Here is a 16,068-nt window from a genome sequence, read left to right on the forward strand (position 1 = left end):
TTATGGTTATCTTTCTAGTGTTACAAATTAATAGAAAATGGACACACACACAAAAAAGAGAGAAGAAAATTTGGCGATAATTTTATCACAGTTGAACGTATGATTCTCGAGTCAGGACTCCCAGCCTAGTTTTGTTCAGTGTGTAGGGTTCACAAAAGAATGTAGTCATGTTTACTTCAAAAACGGTATTGCCAGATTGCATACATGTGTTCGTTTGAAATCAGTGTTTGCTGGCGATGTACGTGATATGCAACTTTATGGATCCCCTCTAATTTATAAGTTATCAATTTTTCATTGTGCTACAAATTGTTGAAATGATGACTTTCTGTGTGCAAGTCGTCAAAGTGTTGCAAAGTGCTGAATTTGTGAAATTTGTTTAATAATCATTTTGCAGCACAACGTTGAATTCCTCACTTATCAATGCCAGAACAAGCAATCATGTCGTTGAGAATTGCTACTTTATTTTGAAAAAAATAGAAGAGGGCAAGAGAACTTCACACAACACGCTTCTCGAGTTAGCTTCTTAACGGTCATACTAGTTGTCATAATGAGCAACTTTAAAAATGGTCACACAAAATATCTGACGATGTTTTGATTTCCCGATATCATTACGTCATCACAGATTTGTTGAACAGATAGAAAGTATGGCAGCATCCACAAACGATTCATCACCGCTACTTTCTGACATAAATGGGGACGATTTTCGCCCTGAAAGCAAACTACTTGGCAAATTCGGAGTAGCTCTCGAGCATAATGTTACACGAAAGTTACAAATACGCGGAAACTTCTTGTCAAGAAATCCAAACGATGTCGAGAACGATGTTGTTGTCATTTTCGTGGTGGCTTTTGACACTAAATCAGGTGAATGTGTACATAATCATTATACTGCAGTGCTACTATTAGTACTAGTACTACAGTAGGTAGGGTATTTATTACAATACTAGGCTTAGGCTACAACTTACCCAGTCATGTAGCATCACTGCAACAGTAATGTTAGACGAAAGTTACACTTACCGGACGTTCCTCTCAAGAAATCTAAACAAACGATGTTGTTGTTTGGTGTAGATTTTGGCACTAAGTCACGTGAATTTCTAATCTGTAGTTTAATTATATTATGCCAGTGGAACTGAACTTGGAAGTAGATTTTTATCTTCAATGACATGAGTTGTTTTTCATTTTTCTATTCATTACTTTATTTCTAATAAGCTTCTTTGCAATGTACCATTGTATATGTAGTTACTGCTACTGATAAAATTGTTAAGTTGTGGCAGATAAGAAATGTCACAAATGGGCAATGCCATATCACAATGCAGAACAGTTTTGGTGACTACTGCATGTATGCACTAGCTAGGCCTACAGTATGTGACAAATGTTTAAAAGCTTACAGCCTGTTACTGCTGTTTGCCTACAGCTTGTTCAAAACTTTAAAAAGATGCCAACTGTGAAAGCTGATGGTCATAAGGCTGAGACACTTCACAGAGTTATTAATGACACATGGAAGCCAAGAAACTGACTTACTCCTCCTTATAACGAAATTGAAATTGTTTTCGTGGGCCTCCCTCATTTGCAAAGCATTCTAGGCTGCTAATGTCTACATTCAACAGAAAGAGAAAAACAATGATAGTTGACCGTTTAAAGTGTAAAAAGAAATCATTATGCAAAGTTAAAAACTACAGCTATCATTTCACTGGTAAAATTATTCAAATAATGAATTGTTGTGGGGAAGTTCAGTGGAAAGTTTTACCAAAATCAGTAGGGATGAAAACAACAACAAAAACTACCTTTTGTACTATCCAGTACTACTCCCCAATACAAATGTTTACATTATTAAAGTTAATTGTGATTTTCATCTTACTGTTTAGGTAACATTGTCGAGTGGTGTCTGCCAGACGATAATGATCTGGATGGTGTAGAGTTTAAGTCTATGCCGAGTGGAGCTCACACTACTGTATCTGATTTCACGTAATATAAATTTGTTCTAATTCAACAAATACAAATTTAAGTTATGTTCCTTGAGACCAAATGAAACTTAGCATGTTTTGTCTTTCAGCGTTCGTGTGGCATCTTAGAAACTGATCTAATGATCTATGCTAGTTGTCCTGTCCTTTTAGTTGGCAAACCTCAGATGTTTAATGGAAGATTTCTAAAAATGTGAATACTGTAGAAATACAAACTCAACTCATTGATTGCATGTTTCTGAATGGAAAACAACATATCAAAGTTAAATTTTGTGCCAAAAATCTTCCTTTAAGCATATATTTGGGCTGAACACCCAAGACCTTTAAGGCAGTTTTCTATTTGATCTTGGGTACAAATTGTTGGATACAATTCCGTATCAAACTCTGCAAAAAATACAGACTTCTCAAGTTTTCCTCTAGAGAAGGAAGAAAACATTCAAAGGTTTGCAACTTACAACAATTCAAATACTTCTGGAACCAGAACTACGGTTTGAGTGGATAAAGGCTGTGGTATTAGAAGCAATGAAACCTACCGTCTGGGAGGTCAGGAATGCGAGCCCTGGCTGGCTTAAGTAAGATGAGCTTTTCATCCAGGAGAAATCTATGGTTCTCTCATCTGAAATTGTCCACCTGATTGTTCTAAAGAGTTTCAAAAATGGTCGGGGAAAAAAGCGGCCCTTCTTCCTGGCTGATATTATTATTACTTAACATTTTAAATCGTTCTTGTGACTAATACTAACTTTGAAAAGTGTCCAGGGGAAGATAGTGTTTAGAAACAAATAGAACGAGTAAATTATTACTGAATAATACATAAATATGTTCATTTGATGGATGAATCCAGGAGGGTGACTTATTTTGATCAAATAACAATCATATGTATATACTCTACAATTCTGAGGAAAGTAAAAACAAAAGCAGACAGCTCTTTAAAACAGAGGAAATTTACCTTAATTAAAGCATTTTCAACGTCTGACTAGTACTTGTTTTTCCTCCCCTTCTCATTCCTGATTTCCTGAAGGTATTTCAAAATGGACAATTTATATGGTTTAAGCTGTTTTGCTAAGATGTCTGTTGACAGTGAAGCAGAGAGAGGCGCCAGAATGAAATCGGTTGGTCTGTTGTCGACGTCGTACACAAACCTCTATAGACATATGCCATTCCTTGAGTCTCAGGTCAGGTAAGGTAACTCGATACTCAAAATTAGAATCTCTTAAAACGCAATGAAATAAGATGAAATTTTTGCATAGATGTATTCCATTAGTTTTAGTAATTGCCTTTGGTTTCAGTCATGTACTGTAGGCATTTGATGTTTGAACTGAAGAAACCTTGCTGAATCATTTCTAAAGTGAGTATTAACTGTCGTTGTAGACTTGAAAATGGAATGGACTGAGATTTTCTCTTTTTTACTATCATTACAGTGGTATCAAATTTCATGCTGACAACCAGAAAAGGAGGTTTCATTTATAGTTGAGTTTTATTTCGCTCTTTCTTTCGTAGACAGCAATTAGAGACACCTGGGAAATATGAGGGACTTGAAGCATTTTTCCACGATCACAAGTCACTATTACCAGCTACATTTAATGACGGTCCTCATCAGCGAAGAGCATCAGAGGCGGACAGTGGCGTTTCTGTTATCTCCTCACCAAAATCAGACCATGTCTTACCACACATGAGGGTGAGTTGTTTTAAATAGTATGTTCTTTGGATGGTGTGGGTGGGGAGGAGAGGTGATGGACAAACCTGTCCATCTGAATATGCTATTGTGAGTTTGTACATCGGTGTTCTCAAAAAAATGGAAACTTGTTGTTACATATTGAGTGAGTTGTCATCTTGGCATCAAGACCAAACCAAGACAAACCTGTCCATCTGAATATGCTATTGTGAGTTTGTACATCGGTGTTCTCAAAAAAATGGAAACTTGTTGTTACATATTGAGTGAGTTGTCATCTTGGCATCAAGACCAAACCAAGTCATTCCTTATATGAAGATTGTGACCACTAGTGTATTGTTTGGGTTGTGAAAGGGAGCAGGGTGGAAGTGGGGGGGGGAGGGGGCTGGCAGGGAGTTTCCCTTTGAAATTTAGGTTTCAATGAAACTTGCATTCATGATTGTGTACATGGGTTGAGAAAGAATATTTCAAAAGTAGAAAACAACACCTATCTTAATGTCACATTTTGCATGGGTTATCCATAATCTCACCAAACAGCAGACCACATCTTCCATGACATGAGGGTGAGTGGTTACTAAGTACTGTAATTTTCGTGTGTTGGGTGAGACCAGGGATTTTCCCTTTCAGAAGATGATTTTTTCTATGAAAATTTGTATTCATGTTTGCACAAGAGGGTAAACAGAATTTCTCGTAAAGCAAGTGCAACGCGAACGTTGGTATGAGGATTTCACATACTGTATTGAGTCCAAGAATCTTATGTGATCAAATATAATACTGTGATGTTAAATTAAGGTCAGCAATGAGATTAACTCATCCTTTGAATGCTAAATACAAGAAACCCTCTCGTCACAGAGGGGAACCAATGGCTTTTGTTGATCATAAGAGTTGAAGTTTCAGTCAGAACATGATGTGTTTATTACACCCTGTATGTTACTGTACTAGAAATCATACATATTAGCTCATGTTGTAGAATATCTGATTCTGATAATATTATGCAGGTATGATCGTAAAACATCGGAAACTCATTCCATTCTGATATTTTGCTTCTTTAAGTAATGCCACATCTAGCTCAATTTGTTTTGCTTTTGCCTCTATGAGTTTGATGATATGCATCTCTCAATGTCCACTTTCCCCTGATTTTGAAGCATATAAGTTTCAAATTGGTTTCAGAGGTGAACACAGGAAGTCGCTAAAGGTGACTCATATAAATTTGTTTGTAGTCAGGAAATGTACTCAGATTGTTCTACCGGAAGTAACTAGGAAACTTTATTGTGTTCAGTCAAGGAGGACATGTAGAAGTTGATAACTAAAACTAGCTCAATGCACTATCATACACCAACATAAATAATTGAAATACAGGACAAAGGTTTTCCAATTTTTAACATAAGAGGATATTTTCTTGCCATACAGTACTACATATAATAAGCAGTGGTACTTTCCAAGTGAGTTATCTCTAATGTGTTTTAGTATTTATTCATTGTGTGTTTTAGTGTGTGTTTAACTAACTTTTAACACAGTTTTCATACTTTATTTTATAATGTTGGCATCTTTATTATTTTTACTTTTCCCCATAGAAAATGAACTGAAAGATTTGTAATGATGATATTATCTGTGAGAAAAAATATATAAAAACAAAGTTACATGCAAGTTTTTATCTTTCATTTCAAGATTACTCATCCGGCTGGTTGCTTTGGACAATTCATCAATTTCTTTGGTGAAAACATCTTCACACTTTGGAAGTATGTACTGTTGAGAAGAAGAGTTCTCTTCTTCTCTCCTCCTCCGATTGGGGTGGTCTGCTTCAGAGGTGAGATCCATCTACTGTCCAGTTCTCTTGTCAAAGCTTATGCCATAAATTGTGCTAAATTTACTGCTAATGGGATGACAGTGATCGGTCTTTTAATATGTTTAAACAAATAATATTTTCACAGGTTAATTTTCTTACTACCATAGTTCCTTGATTGCATCAGAAGCAATGAAACATAGCATCTGGGAGGTTGTGGGCTCATGCCATCACCTGCAAAAAGTTACTGTTGGTGGGTCTATCTCATCCAGGGGAATTTCAGAGTTTTAAAATCGTGTTCCAGATTGTAAGATAATTCCGAATGAGCTAAAACTATAGAGTGGATTGCCATCTGATGTGAAGCACAAAGTCACAAGCTATTTGGCTTAACCCACATTCATCCGTGGCTGTTTTCAAGTTGTGAAATACATGTCTTCAAATTCTAAACCATTATTAATATTATGATTAGAAAATACTAGTTTCATTGAGGTGTAAGTTTATTTGGTGGTCACTCTAAACTTTCATGTTTTGCCATATCTGTTGGTTCCCCATCTGTCTGTCTGTGCATCTGTAATTTTGTCTGTTATGTATTGTACAGAAGTACTCATGTACAAGTTTCTTTTTAATAAATAAACATATTTATTCCAGGAAATAACACATATCCTTTCCTTTTACAGTTTTTTTCTGGTCTTGAAGTATGAGCCTTTTTCTGCATACAGTTGTTTTTCATATCAAGGACTCATTGAGAGCTGTACTCAAATTAGTACTAATTATGTTTTCAAAGTGTGTCAAAAATGAAAGTAATCGAAGAAGACAACTGTCGGGAACTTTACAAAGGTCAAAGTTTTGACCCGTTTTGGGGAAGGGGTTCCTAAATGATGGTCCACATTAAGAGGGGTACATCCAGACACATGTTATTGGTATCACCTCATGACAAGTTGGCAATTAATTGCTGGTGCACAGAGTCTCTTCTTCACCGTCAAATAAATTGCGGTTTTCGATGGTGAGTTCACGTTTTCTGTTTCGTCTTCGTCCTCAGTGTACTGTGCGTGTACGTTAGGGCAGTATGAGGTGGAACTTGAGACTAGTCCAGAACTGAAGCCGTATTTCTATATCAACATAGCAGATATTGATTCTGTGGAATCTGAAGTCAGCTACGTAGCATGTAAGTACCATTTTATGCTACTGTTGTATGGTATATAACCAACAGCCAAGAGGAACTGATACCGAATTAATCGTTGCTAACATTGCCAATTAAAGTAGGGCGATGAGTCAAAAAGTCAGACGCCGAGAGGGCCGCAGAATCAAGCAAGTCTCTGGGACTGGAATATTTTAATGACATATTTTGACAAGTATTTAGAACAACATGAAGAAAGAAGACAACAACAGAAATAACTGTTGCATTTTGATCTGTAAATACATCAGGTACCACAGAGAAGATCTTTCAAGAAAAGAAAACCCTGTATGATGTCTTTATCAACAACCAGGACATCACTACTCATATACCAAGGTTACGAGATATCGCAAAAATCAACAAGATGGACAGAGAGAAGTTTAATTTCCTAAACAACCAGAGGTGTGCTCAGATGTTTCGAGCCCAAGAGACAGGTGATGATGAGGTTGACGATGATCATCTCTTCTCCACGTAAGTTCATCCTCCTCTGGAATTACCCCTGCTGAGTATATATATAGATATATTATATTTATAGATATAAAATGAATGTGTCGCATGTGATATAACCCATGCACACCAGTAGAATCACTGTGGCTGAGTGGTGCAGACTCAGGTCTGTGACACGAAGATCCCGGGTACGATTCCTACTTTTGCCTGATGAGTCCCAAAAGGACAAAAACAGTGACATGGATTATATGTATATATATATATATATATATATATGGTTGGTTGGTTGGCATCTATCTTGGCGCAGAGTGCTCTATGTCCGGTGGTCTGCTGATCGCTCAACGTGTGAACTGAGTAACAGCTACTAGTGTTCTACTAGTCTCAACTAATTCTCACCTATATATATATATATATATATATATATATACATATATACACACACACATATATATATATATTTATAAGTGAGACCATGCTGAACCGGTGCAACACACAAGGAAAAACAGTAAGGCAGGTTGGAAGAGGCACTTGTCTCAAACTTCAGAATCAAATTTTAATATTTGCTGCTTGAGAGTCAAGTACTTGCTTTTAGGTCCATTTGGATTCCTGAAAGTTATCTTTTTTTTTTCCCACTTTATTTATTTATTTAATTTTTGTATTTGGTAAGGAGTCATAAATTCCAGATGGTCCTCTATTGACTTCACTTGAATATTTGTCTACTATATACAGTATATATAAATATACCATACAGAGTGAAGGTCATGTCTATCTTTTATACATTTTATACAAAATTTAAACTTTTTCCAAAGTTTGGCAATCCTCAGACATCTCCTTGATCTGTAACAAAATCATTTTTTCAATCTTCTAGCTATCTGACAAGCAAGCACCAAAACCATCTCAGTAGCTACATGCTTCGTCATTGAAATTTCTACCAAACAAAGACTCATCTTTGTTAATAAGTTGAAATGAATAGCAACAGCTTTGCATAGGCATATGTTTGGGATTTAAATACAGCCACTTTCCTTGCTTCCAATATTACATGTTGCATCATATAGCAGAACTGAGGGTGAACAAGAAATTTGTTGTGGCAGGGGGCTTGGAGGGTTTCTGTAGACAACTCCTTGTGGGCTGTTGAAAGATACAATATGCAGTGTGGTGAGGGGCCCAGAATCCATGAGTGCAAGAATTTAGCTAGGTGTGCAGCATGCAAATTGCAACTAGTATATTATGATATGTAAAACACAACATGCACTACCATATTGTACGCAAAGCACGTCAGAACACATTATTGCCAGAAGGTACCATGTGGTATTTTGCAAACATTATTAGCAATCCAAATCAGGAAAGGTTTGCTCAAATTTCCCCCTACACTTAGAACCACCTGGTCCCCCTTCCCTTAGATCCCTTGTTCCCCATTCCCCTAAAACCCCCATTTCCCCTTCCCTTAGACCCCCTGGTTCCCCTTCTCTTAGATCTATGGTCTCCTTCCCTTTTGCCCCCAATGCCTCCTTCCCTCAGACCCCCTGGCCCGTCCCTTTGACCCACTGGTGCCACTTCCATGATACCCCCCTTGAATCCTAGGCCACATTATGGGTAACAATACTTCCTAGTTCAAATTTGTGCCTTTATTTGAAGTAACTTGCTGTTGACTTCTTTAAATGATGCTAAATATATCAAACTAGCCATTGACACTTAATTTGTCTTTCTGAATGGCATTCACTCTATCCTTTTAGATTTTTCATGGAGCAGAACAATCACATCTTCCAAACACTCCTGGATGTCTCCAAGTCAGTGGACAAGTCTTTAACGTCAGAACATATGAAGGATATGGGTCTGGACCCCGTAGGTGACAGGCAGTTTCTCATGGAATTGTTAGAGTTGTATGGTATCGATGTCATACTAATGGTGGACAACCCATGCTGTCCAACGTGAAGACCCTCAGAACAAGAAAGACGAACCTAATGCTGATCCCGTTCAAAGCACAGGCTTATATTCATAAGATCACTGCCTTAGATACCTAAGATACAAACGTGTAACACTGAAATATATGTGAAGTGAACATGGTATCACTGGTGTCAAAACAAGACATAATGGATAAATAATAATAATAGGAAGGATGTGGCTCTTCTCACAAAAGTAAGATTGCTCAAAAGAAAGGAGTGTTAGTGAGCAAGGGCGTAGGAACCGGGGGGGCTGGGGGGGCGCCAGCCCCCCCAGTGAAAAATGTGGGGGGGCGGAAGTATCATTCCGCCCCCCGCTCCGCAAGTCAGAAAACCCCTTTTTCATTTCCAAATGAGAAAAAAATCTCATTTGAAGCACCAAATTGCATCTAAGGCCAGGTGAAAATGCAAAATTATTTACAAAATGGAGTGGGTGTTGAAGTGTGCTATATTGCACCAAATTGCATCTGAGGCCACCTGGAAATGCAAAAAAATTCCAAAGGGGAGGGGGACACCCCCTCCCCTTAGACCCCTCCCCCAGGCCGGCCATCAGTCTTCAGCCCCCCACTCAAAAGTACCTTCCTACGCCACTGTTAGTGAGTACTGTTCGGTTGAACACTATGAATAAGTAATTACACCAGACATATCTTCTCTTTACGATGGACACGAAACTTATTAAGAAACGACACTAATGGCTTGTTACTCGTGGTTGGTCAAAAGAGGAACTATATTTTATTAGCAGTAACAAGTGCTTCCATATTTCACAGGGATCAGGAGTTGATAGTGCCAAAAATACAGAACAAAATGCTATAAATTGTCTACATCCTTATAGCCTGCTTTATCAGGGAGATAACAAATATTATAAACATTTTCATGAAACTTTAAGCTGTCATGGCAAGCCGAAACTGTCTTTCTCAGTCTATATAGTCTACAAATCATTTATGCATAGAAGATGTTTGACAGTCTTGTAATTCAGAGGGTATTGTCAGCCAAACAAATATTCCAACAAAAGGAGCTCATCCAACTGCGATGCTTCTGTTTGCTGTTTTACATTATTTGACGTAAAAGCACTGATACTAGACAGAAAAGAGATTGATTCAAGATTGTTACACAAGTTGTGTTACCAACTGTGAATGAAATGTCTTAAGTCAAACTTATAGGTGAGTTCTTGTGTTTTCTGTTTTAAACGGCAGATATTTATATCAGCCTTGTAATGCTACCTTGTACCTACCTAGCTTACTTCAAGCAAAGGATATTGAGAGTTGCAAAACTGAAATTGTAGGTGATTGTCGTTGTGACCTAATGCTTATGAAAGAGACTTAAGTCAACCTTGTAACACTAAGTGTGGGTGAGTTCTCTTGTCACCTGCTGTTAATAAAGAGACTAATTTACTCAACCTTTGAGGGATAAAAGTGTTGGTGAGTTTTATTTGACAGCTACTCATGAAAGATATCTAGTCAACCTTGTAACACTAAAAGTGTGGGTGAGTTTCCTTGTCATCTGCTCTTCATGAAATTTAGTCAACCAGTTGTAACAATTAAAGTTGTAGGTGGGTTCTTGTGTTACCTACTTTTAGCAAATGATGTTCAACCAACCTTGTAATGCTGAAAGTGTAGGTGAGGTCTCTTGTTACCTTCTTTAAGCAAAAGATATTTAGAGTTGCAAAACAAAACTTGTAAATGAGTTGCTTTGTCACCTACTGCTTATGAAAGATACTTTAATAAGTCAAGCGTGTAACACTAAAAGTGAAAGTAAGTTGCATTGTCAACTACTGTTAGTGAAATATATTTAGTCAACCTTTGAACACTACAAGTGTTGGTGAGTTTCACCTTGTCACAAGTGTAGTAAGCTAAGTCTGTGTATGGATGCATTACATGTTGTAGCACCATTGCAGCAAGCTAAATCTGTGTATGGAAGCATTACATGTTGTACCACCAATGCAGCAATTTAAGTCTGTGGATGGAATTATAACATGTCTTAACACCAGTGCATTTCAAGTTACACAGATGTAGCAAACTAAGAGCCAGTGCTGTATCAGGGTACAATGTAGGCTTCACGTGTTAACTTCCTCATACATATAGAAAGTATTACAACGTGTCCGAACTAGGAGAACCAAAAATCTGTAAAATTTTCATTCCGTAATGAATATTCATAGAACAAATTTAAATGAAAGATTTTATTACAAGTATTATATCCCCCTACCCAACTGCTGAAAGCAATAAAAATAATTTTTACAGGTATGTAGATTTGTGAATATTATAAAATATAAATACTATTTTGAGAAAAATATCTGAAGGAAATTAACATGAGTAAACAGTAAATATGTTAAATTAGTTCTCTTCAAATAGTTTATTGTGAAAATGCCATAAAATATGTTGAATGTTTTTTGTGTTTGTACAAAGTATTATGAGGATTTAGGCTTTGAGTCTCTATATTTTAATGATAATGTTATTGATTCTAAACTAATCATGATTTTGAATGTTCTATGGTGAATACATATTAATTCTTTAGTATCTCTTTAAATACTCTAAGGTTAACAAACCAGAAATAAGACCTTTCTTTGGTTGTTATTGTTTTTAAAGTTAATTTTATGATTTTCCCTCTTATCAACATTCCATATTCTATGTTTTGAAGTAACTGCATATCACAAACATGTTTCCTGGGCAATGCACGCCATGTTTGAGAGGTTATTGGGTTTAAATTACAGTTATGAGTATTGGTAGTCGTTCCCAATATGACAAAGGAAACCTACTGTGAAGTCTGTGATGTCATTTGTGAAGTCTGTGATGTCATTTGTGAAGTCTGTGATATCATTTGTGTAGTCTGTGATATCATTTGTGAAGTCTGTGATATCATAGTGAAGTCTGTGATGTCATTTGTGAAGTCTGTGATGTCATTGTGATGTCATTTCTGAAGGTGGTCTGTTCAGATTACCGTCTCTATATTCTTGCCCAGTTTTAGTTGGTATCCTTTCATTGTTAAAAGTTAGGTTTCAACTATAAATGAAGTTTTTTGTGTTTCATAATTTATTCTGCATAAGTAGCTACACCTAATACCTTGTGCATTTATTTTTTGTGTATTGCAAGGAGTGTTTATGCAGAAATGCATGATTTTGAAGGATTGTGGACATTTTGTCCTGTTTCTCTCAGTGTTGTTTTCAATCATGTGATGTTAAGTCAACTTCAATTTACAAGGTATACCTTGGCGTAAGATTAGCAACCCCAGCCAAGAAGCTGTAGGTGGGATTTTGAAGTTTGTAGATAATGAGAATTGTATTTCTGAGATCACTGGCTAGAATCATCTAGCTGTCATCACTAACCCTTTGTCTTTAATTAAATTCTCCGTCAGTTTTCTTTGTAATCCTTTGCTGATGACATGTTTTGTCAGATTCTTGACACTAGAAATTTCTCCAGAACTGAGACTTGCTTATTGTTTGTTAATTGTTCTGTAAAATGTTATCAACATTGAATACACACTGTAAGACAAAGGTAAAATAATATAACAAAATTGCATGTGAGAGTCATGTAAGATTGACAGTCTTATTCATGTCTGACCAGTGGTTTCTGTGGCAAGCAGATTTGGACGTACAAGTTTGCAGTGTCCCGAGAGCTTTCTTGTCCAGCCCTGAGGTATATGATAATGACCTTGATATCAGTGCTGGTGGATTGTCTGAACTTGTTCCTGTCTAAACTTGTCCAATAGTTGTAGATGTCTGTGTATAGATTCTTAAACTGTTGTAGGAATTCACAAATCAGATACTTGTGCATTTAGTCTGCCATGATACCTATAAATAAGAAATATATATGTTGCTTGATATTCTATCTGTAATGGTATCAGTGGTTTAAAAATATTGGTTTCTTTTTCCCCACTGTAATGTCTGTAAACATAACTGGTGAATGGTATTGAGGGGGGTTGAGGGAGGGGTGGTAGAGAGGGGGGCACTCATTTATTGTCTGTCTGTTTGCAGGGATTGCGTTACAGATTATTTTCAGAACTGAGCTTATTTGTAAAATAACATTTACTTAATAGGATAACTACTTTACTTGTTATACCACCATTGAATCACTTATTGTTACCCTATAAATATGTTACTTAAAATAAAGTTTATGGCACCAGGAAGGGGACCAGGGGGTCTGAGAGAATAGGACCAGGGGTCTGAGAGAAGGGGACCAGGGGGTCAAAGGGAAGGAGATCTAATGGAAGGGGATCTAAGGGAAGGGGAACTGGGGGTCTAAGTGAAGGAGGACCAGGTGGGTCTCAAGACAATGAGTTAAATAGCTTGAACATAATGAACATGTGTGGAATTGTTGTTGTATGAAAAGGATTGAGATTTAAAAGAATATTTCATGGTGTGGTTTAAAAGGAAAAGTATTACTTTTTGAATAAATAAATGGCAACCTTGATCTTATTTAAATTCCATACTCGATGCAAATTTTATCTTAAAGACAGGAAAAAAGAAGAAAAAAAAACAATAAATTGTATTGAGTAAATTTTGAAGACTTCTTTAGATCTAGAAACTCGTGTTTTGATGTCGAGTTGGAACTGTGTTTGAATGTTGTGCACATTAATCAACATTATTTAAATATTGTGTAATCTAAAGAATTAATTTCAGCTACTCTGAAGAAGAAGAAGAAATGATTACTTGATCAGTTCTATCGTAACTTCTTCATCTACTGTGATCCTTTGGATAAAGTAAACGTGGGAATGAACTGCCAGATTTTCAAAACTAACATCACTTCTTTCAAAACTGTTTTATCAAAACTCCCTAGTCCTGGGTGACCATCTCTAGCTTGAAATCTGCCAAGAAGGAACCTCTTGATCAAATGATTTTGCATTTAATTTGGAAAGAATTTTGTTCCAGTGCTGTTTAACTTTTAAATCAAGAGTCATAAAAACAGAACTGGCATTAATTAGTAAAAATGTTTTTAAAAATTCACATGATTCAAGCACTTTTCTGCATTTGTGGGAGATTAGCACTCTTGCTAATTGATTTTTACCCTTCTGTCAAAAGTTTAATAATAAATAGATAAATGATGCATCATGTATATTTTTATGTCTGCAAATCGGAGGGCAATGCTGGGCAGAATGAGATAGTAGGGGGGGGGGGGGGTTGCAGCGGGGGTTGGTCGTTGGGAACCGGTTAAGTTAAGAAAAAGGGACACATTATTGACAGTGTTCGCAATGTTGTATTACTGTATCAATTTAAATACGACTTACATACAATATACATGGTTTATTGATTGGGTTATTATGTTAATTTTCCTTTCATATATAATTGATCCACATATTTTAAAGATGCAATTTATAGGTGCAACAGTGAAAATGTTCACTTTTACATATTGTTCAGTTTTCAGTTCATTTTTTTTTAAATAGCCCCCTTGGTGGTCCAAATTCTGACAACTCACAACCATGAAAACTAAATAAAGCAATCTGTTTAAATAAATTCTTATCGTGTCTTGTTTTTTGTGTGTTGGTGTATGGTTGTGCAATACAGACTGATCAGAATCACACTATATGTTGCCCGGTCATCAGTTTCTTTGGTTTTTGAGGTCATAATTCATTGCTCCCTAAGAGTAATTCCCCATAATTTATCCTTTCCTTATTTTATTTGGTTTGTGTTGGGGTGGTGCAATGGAAATGTCTTTGATGTGAAGTTCATTGCTTCCGGAGACTTTTCGAAATGGAACATAAATTAAATATGCATGGTTTATGCCTGTGTGTTAAAGTTTAAAATGTTTCTTTACCTAACGTTAAATTGAAAAATAGGAAAGAAAGAAAGAACAATTTGTTGTGTAGTTTAGTGTGGTTTTTCTTTTCTTTTTTGTGCTGCCCGGCAAAATGAAAAATAACGACTCTGAGTTATATGAATCAAACTAGACAACTCTCCCAGTTTTACTAGGAGTCTACTCCGTTCGTGTTAAAGAAATCTCGCTCTCTCTTGATGTTTTTGTGCTAATCTCCTTGAACAATTTGACTTTCTTATTACTATAGATCATCTTAACTACAATCAGAGATGTGGGCACGCGACTGTTTGTTGACCACATAACAATGTTTAGCATTTGATAGAACACTTCATTGTTTGTTTGAAGAGGCCCTGTGGGAAAAAGATGGCGTTTAGAAACCTGGAGAATGTTCATTCCGTTTTTCGGGATATAACTGTATAAAGTGTTTTATATATGGTATTGTGGTTTACGATGCTAACAGTTGGAGGGATCTCTACTTCTGACCGTCAGTCTCGCGTATATTGCCAGACAAACTAGGTGACGTACTTGTCTAAACCAAAATATGTTCGCCCCAAATTGTGAGTATTCTAAAGATTACTTAAACGTTTTGAAATGTAATTTCCTTGTGGTTCTGAATCTCTTGATAATTTCCAGACGTTGAGGAGTGTCAGATTAGACAATTCAGTGTCATAGAGAGGACATCCGTCCATCCATCTTGTCTGTGTGTCTGTCTTTTTCTTTCTTTCTTTATTTTTTTGAAAGACATGTTGACAGGTCTGTGAATATTGCCTAACTTGAAACGTGAGAAGTTTCCTGGTGTAAAATATTAAGTAAAAGTAAATTCAGATGTTGCAGTACGAGGTGATCCTCTCCTGCACACACAAAAATTAAGGAAGCGCTATTTGAGACCCGTTTATCCCACCAAATCGCTACATTACGTTTGTCGGTATTTTTCATAACGCGATTTTCAGTGCACTGAGAGGTATCCCTAACAATTAGTAAGCCCTTTCACATGTGCAATATGCAAACATCACATTCTTCTCTAAGATTTTAATTAATTCATCTGCTATTCCAGACGAATGCTCCCAGCCTATAGCAACACACCCTTTTCTCCAGCCCCTCCTCTCCTTCAAAAAAAGGGCCGACGTCCGATAAAAAATATTAACTTTGACAATGAAATTAGAAATAGCAAAACATTGGAGAATTGAATTTCACATAAGGTAGCATACGCCCGTTAAAAGCCCCATTGACTTATACACTAAATCACAAAAGTAATGTGGTCTCTAATTCTAGATAGAAGTTCTCACTAACTAAACGCTGCCCATCACTGGATAGCTGACAAGTTGGCCTTTCATGGCACCATCAATGTTCCGT

At 36.5% G+C, this 16,068-nt stretch overlaps 1 protein-coding gene across 1 annotated transcript; it reads left to right on the forward strand.

Moving 5' to 3' along the window:
• Window positions 1-621: 621 nt before the first annotated feature.
• LOC139959338 (DENN domain-containing protein 11-like) lies at window positions 622-14,414 on the forward strand. Its single transcript, XM_071956824.1, has 8 exons — window positions 622-861; window positions 1,863-1,962; window positions 2,977-3,135; window positions 3,456-3,633; window positions 5,296-5,434; window positions 6,450-6,575; window positions 6,836-7,055; window positions 8,765-14,414. The coding sequence occupies exons 1-8, from the start codon at window positions 645-647 to the stop codon at window positions 8,961-8,963; spliced, it is 1,338 nt and encodes a 445-aa protein (XP_071812925.1). The 5' UTR covers window positions 622-644; the 3' UTR covers window positions 8,964-14,414.
• The last annotated feature ends 1,654 nt before the right edge of the window (window positions 14,415-16,068 follow it).

This window comes from Apostichopus japonicus, chromosome 3 (genome assembly GCF_037975245.1).
Source record: "Apostichopus japonicus isolate 1M-3 chromosome 3, ASM3797524v1, whole genome shotgun sequence".
Lineage (NCBI taxonomy): Eukaryota > Metazoa > Echinodermata > Holothuroidea > Aspidochirotida > Stichopodidae > Apostichopus > Apostichopus japonicus.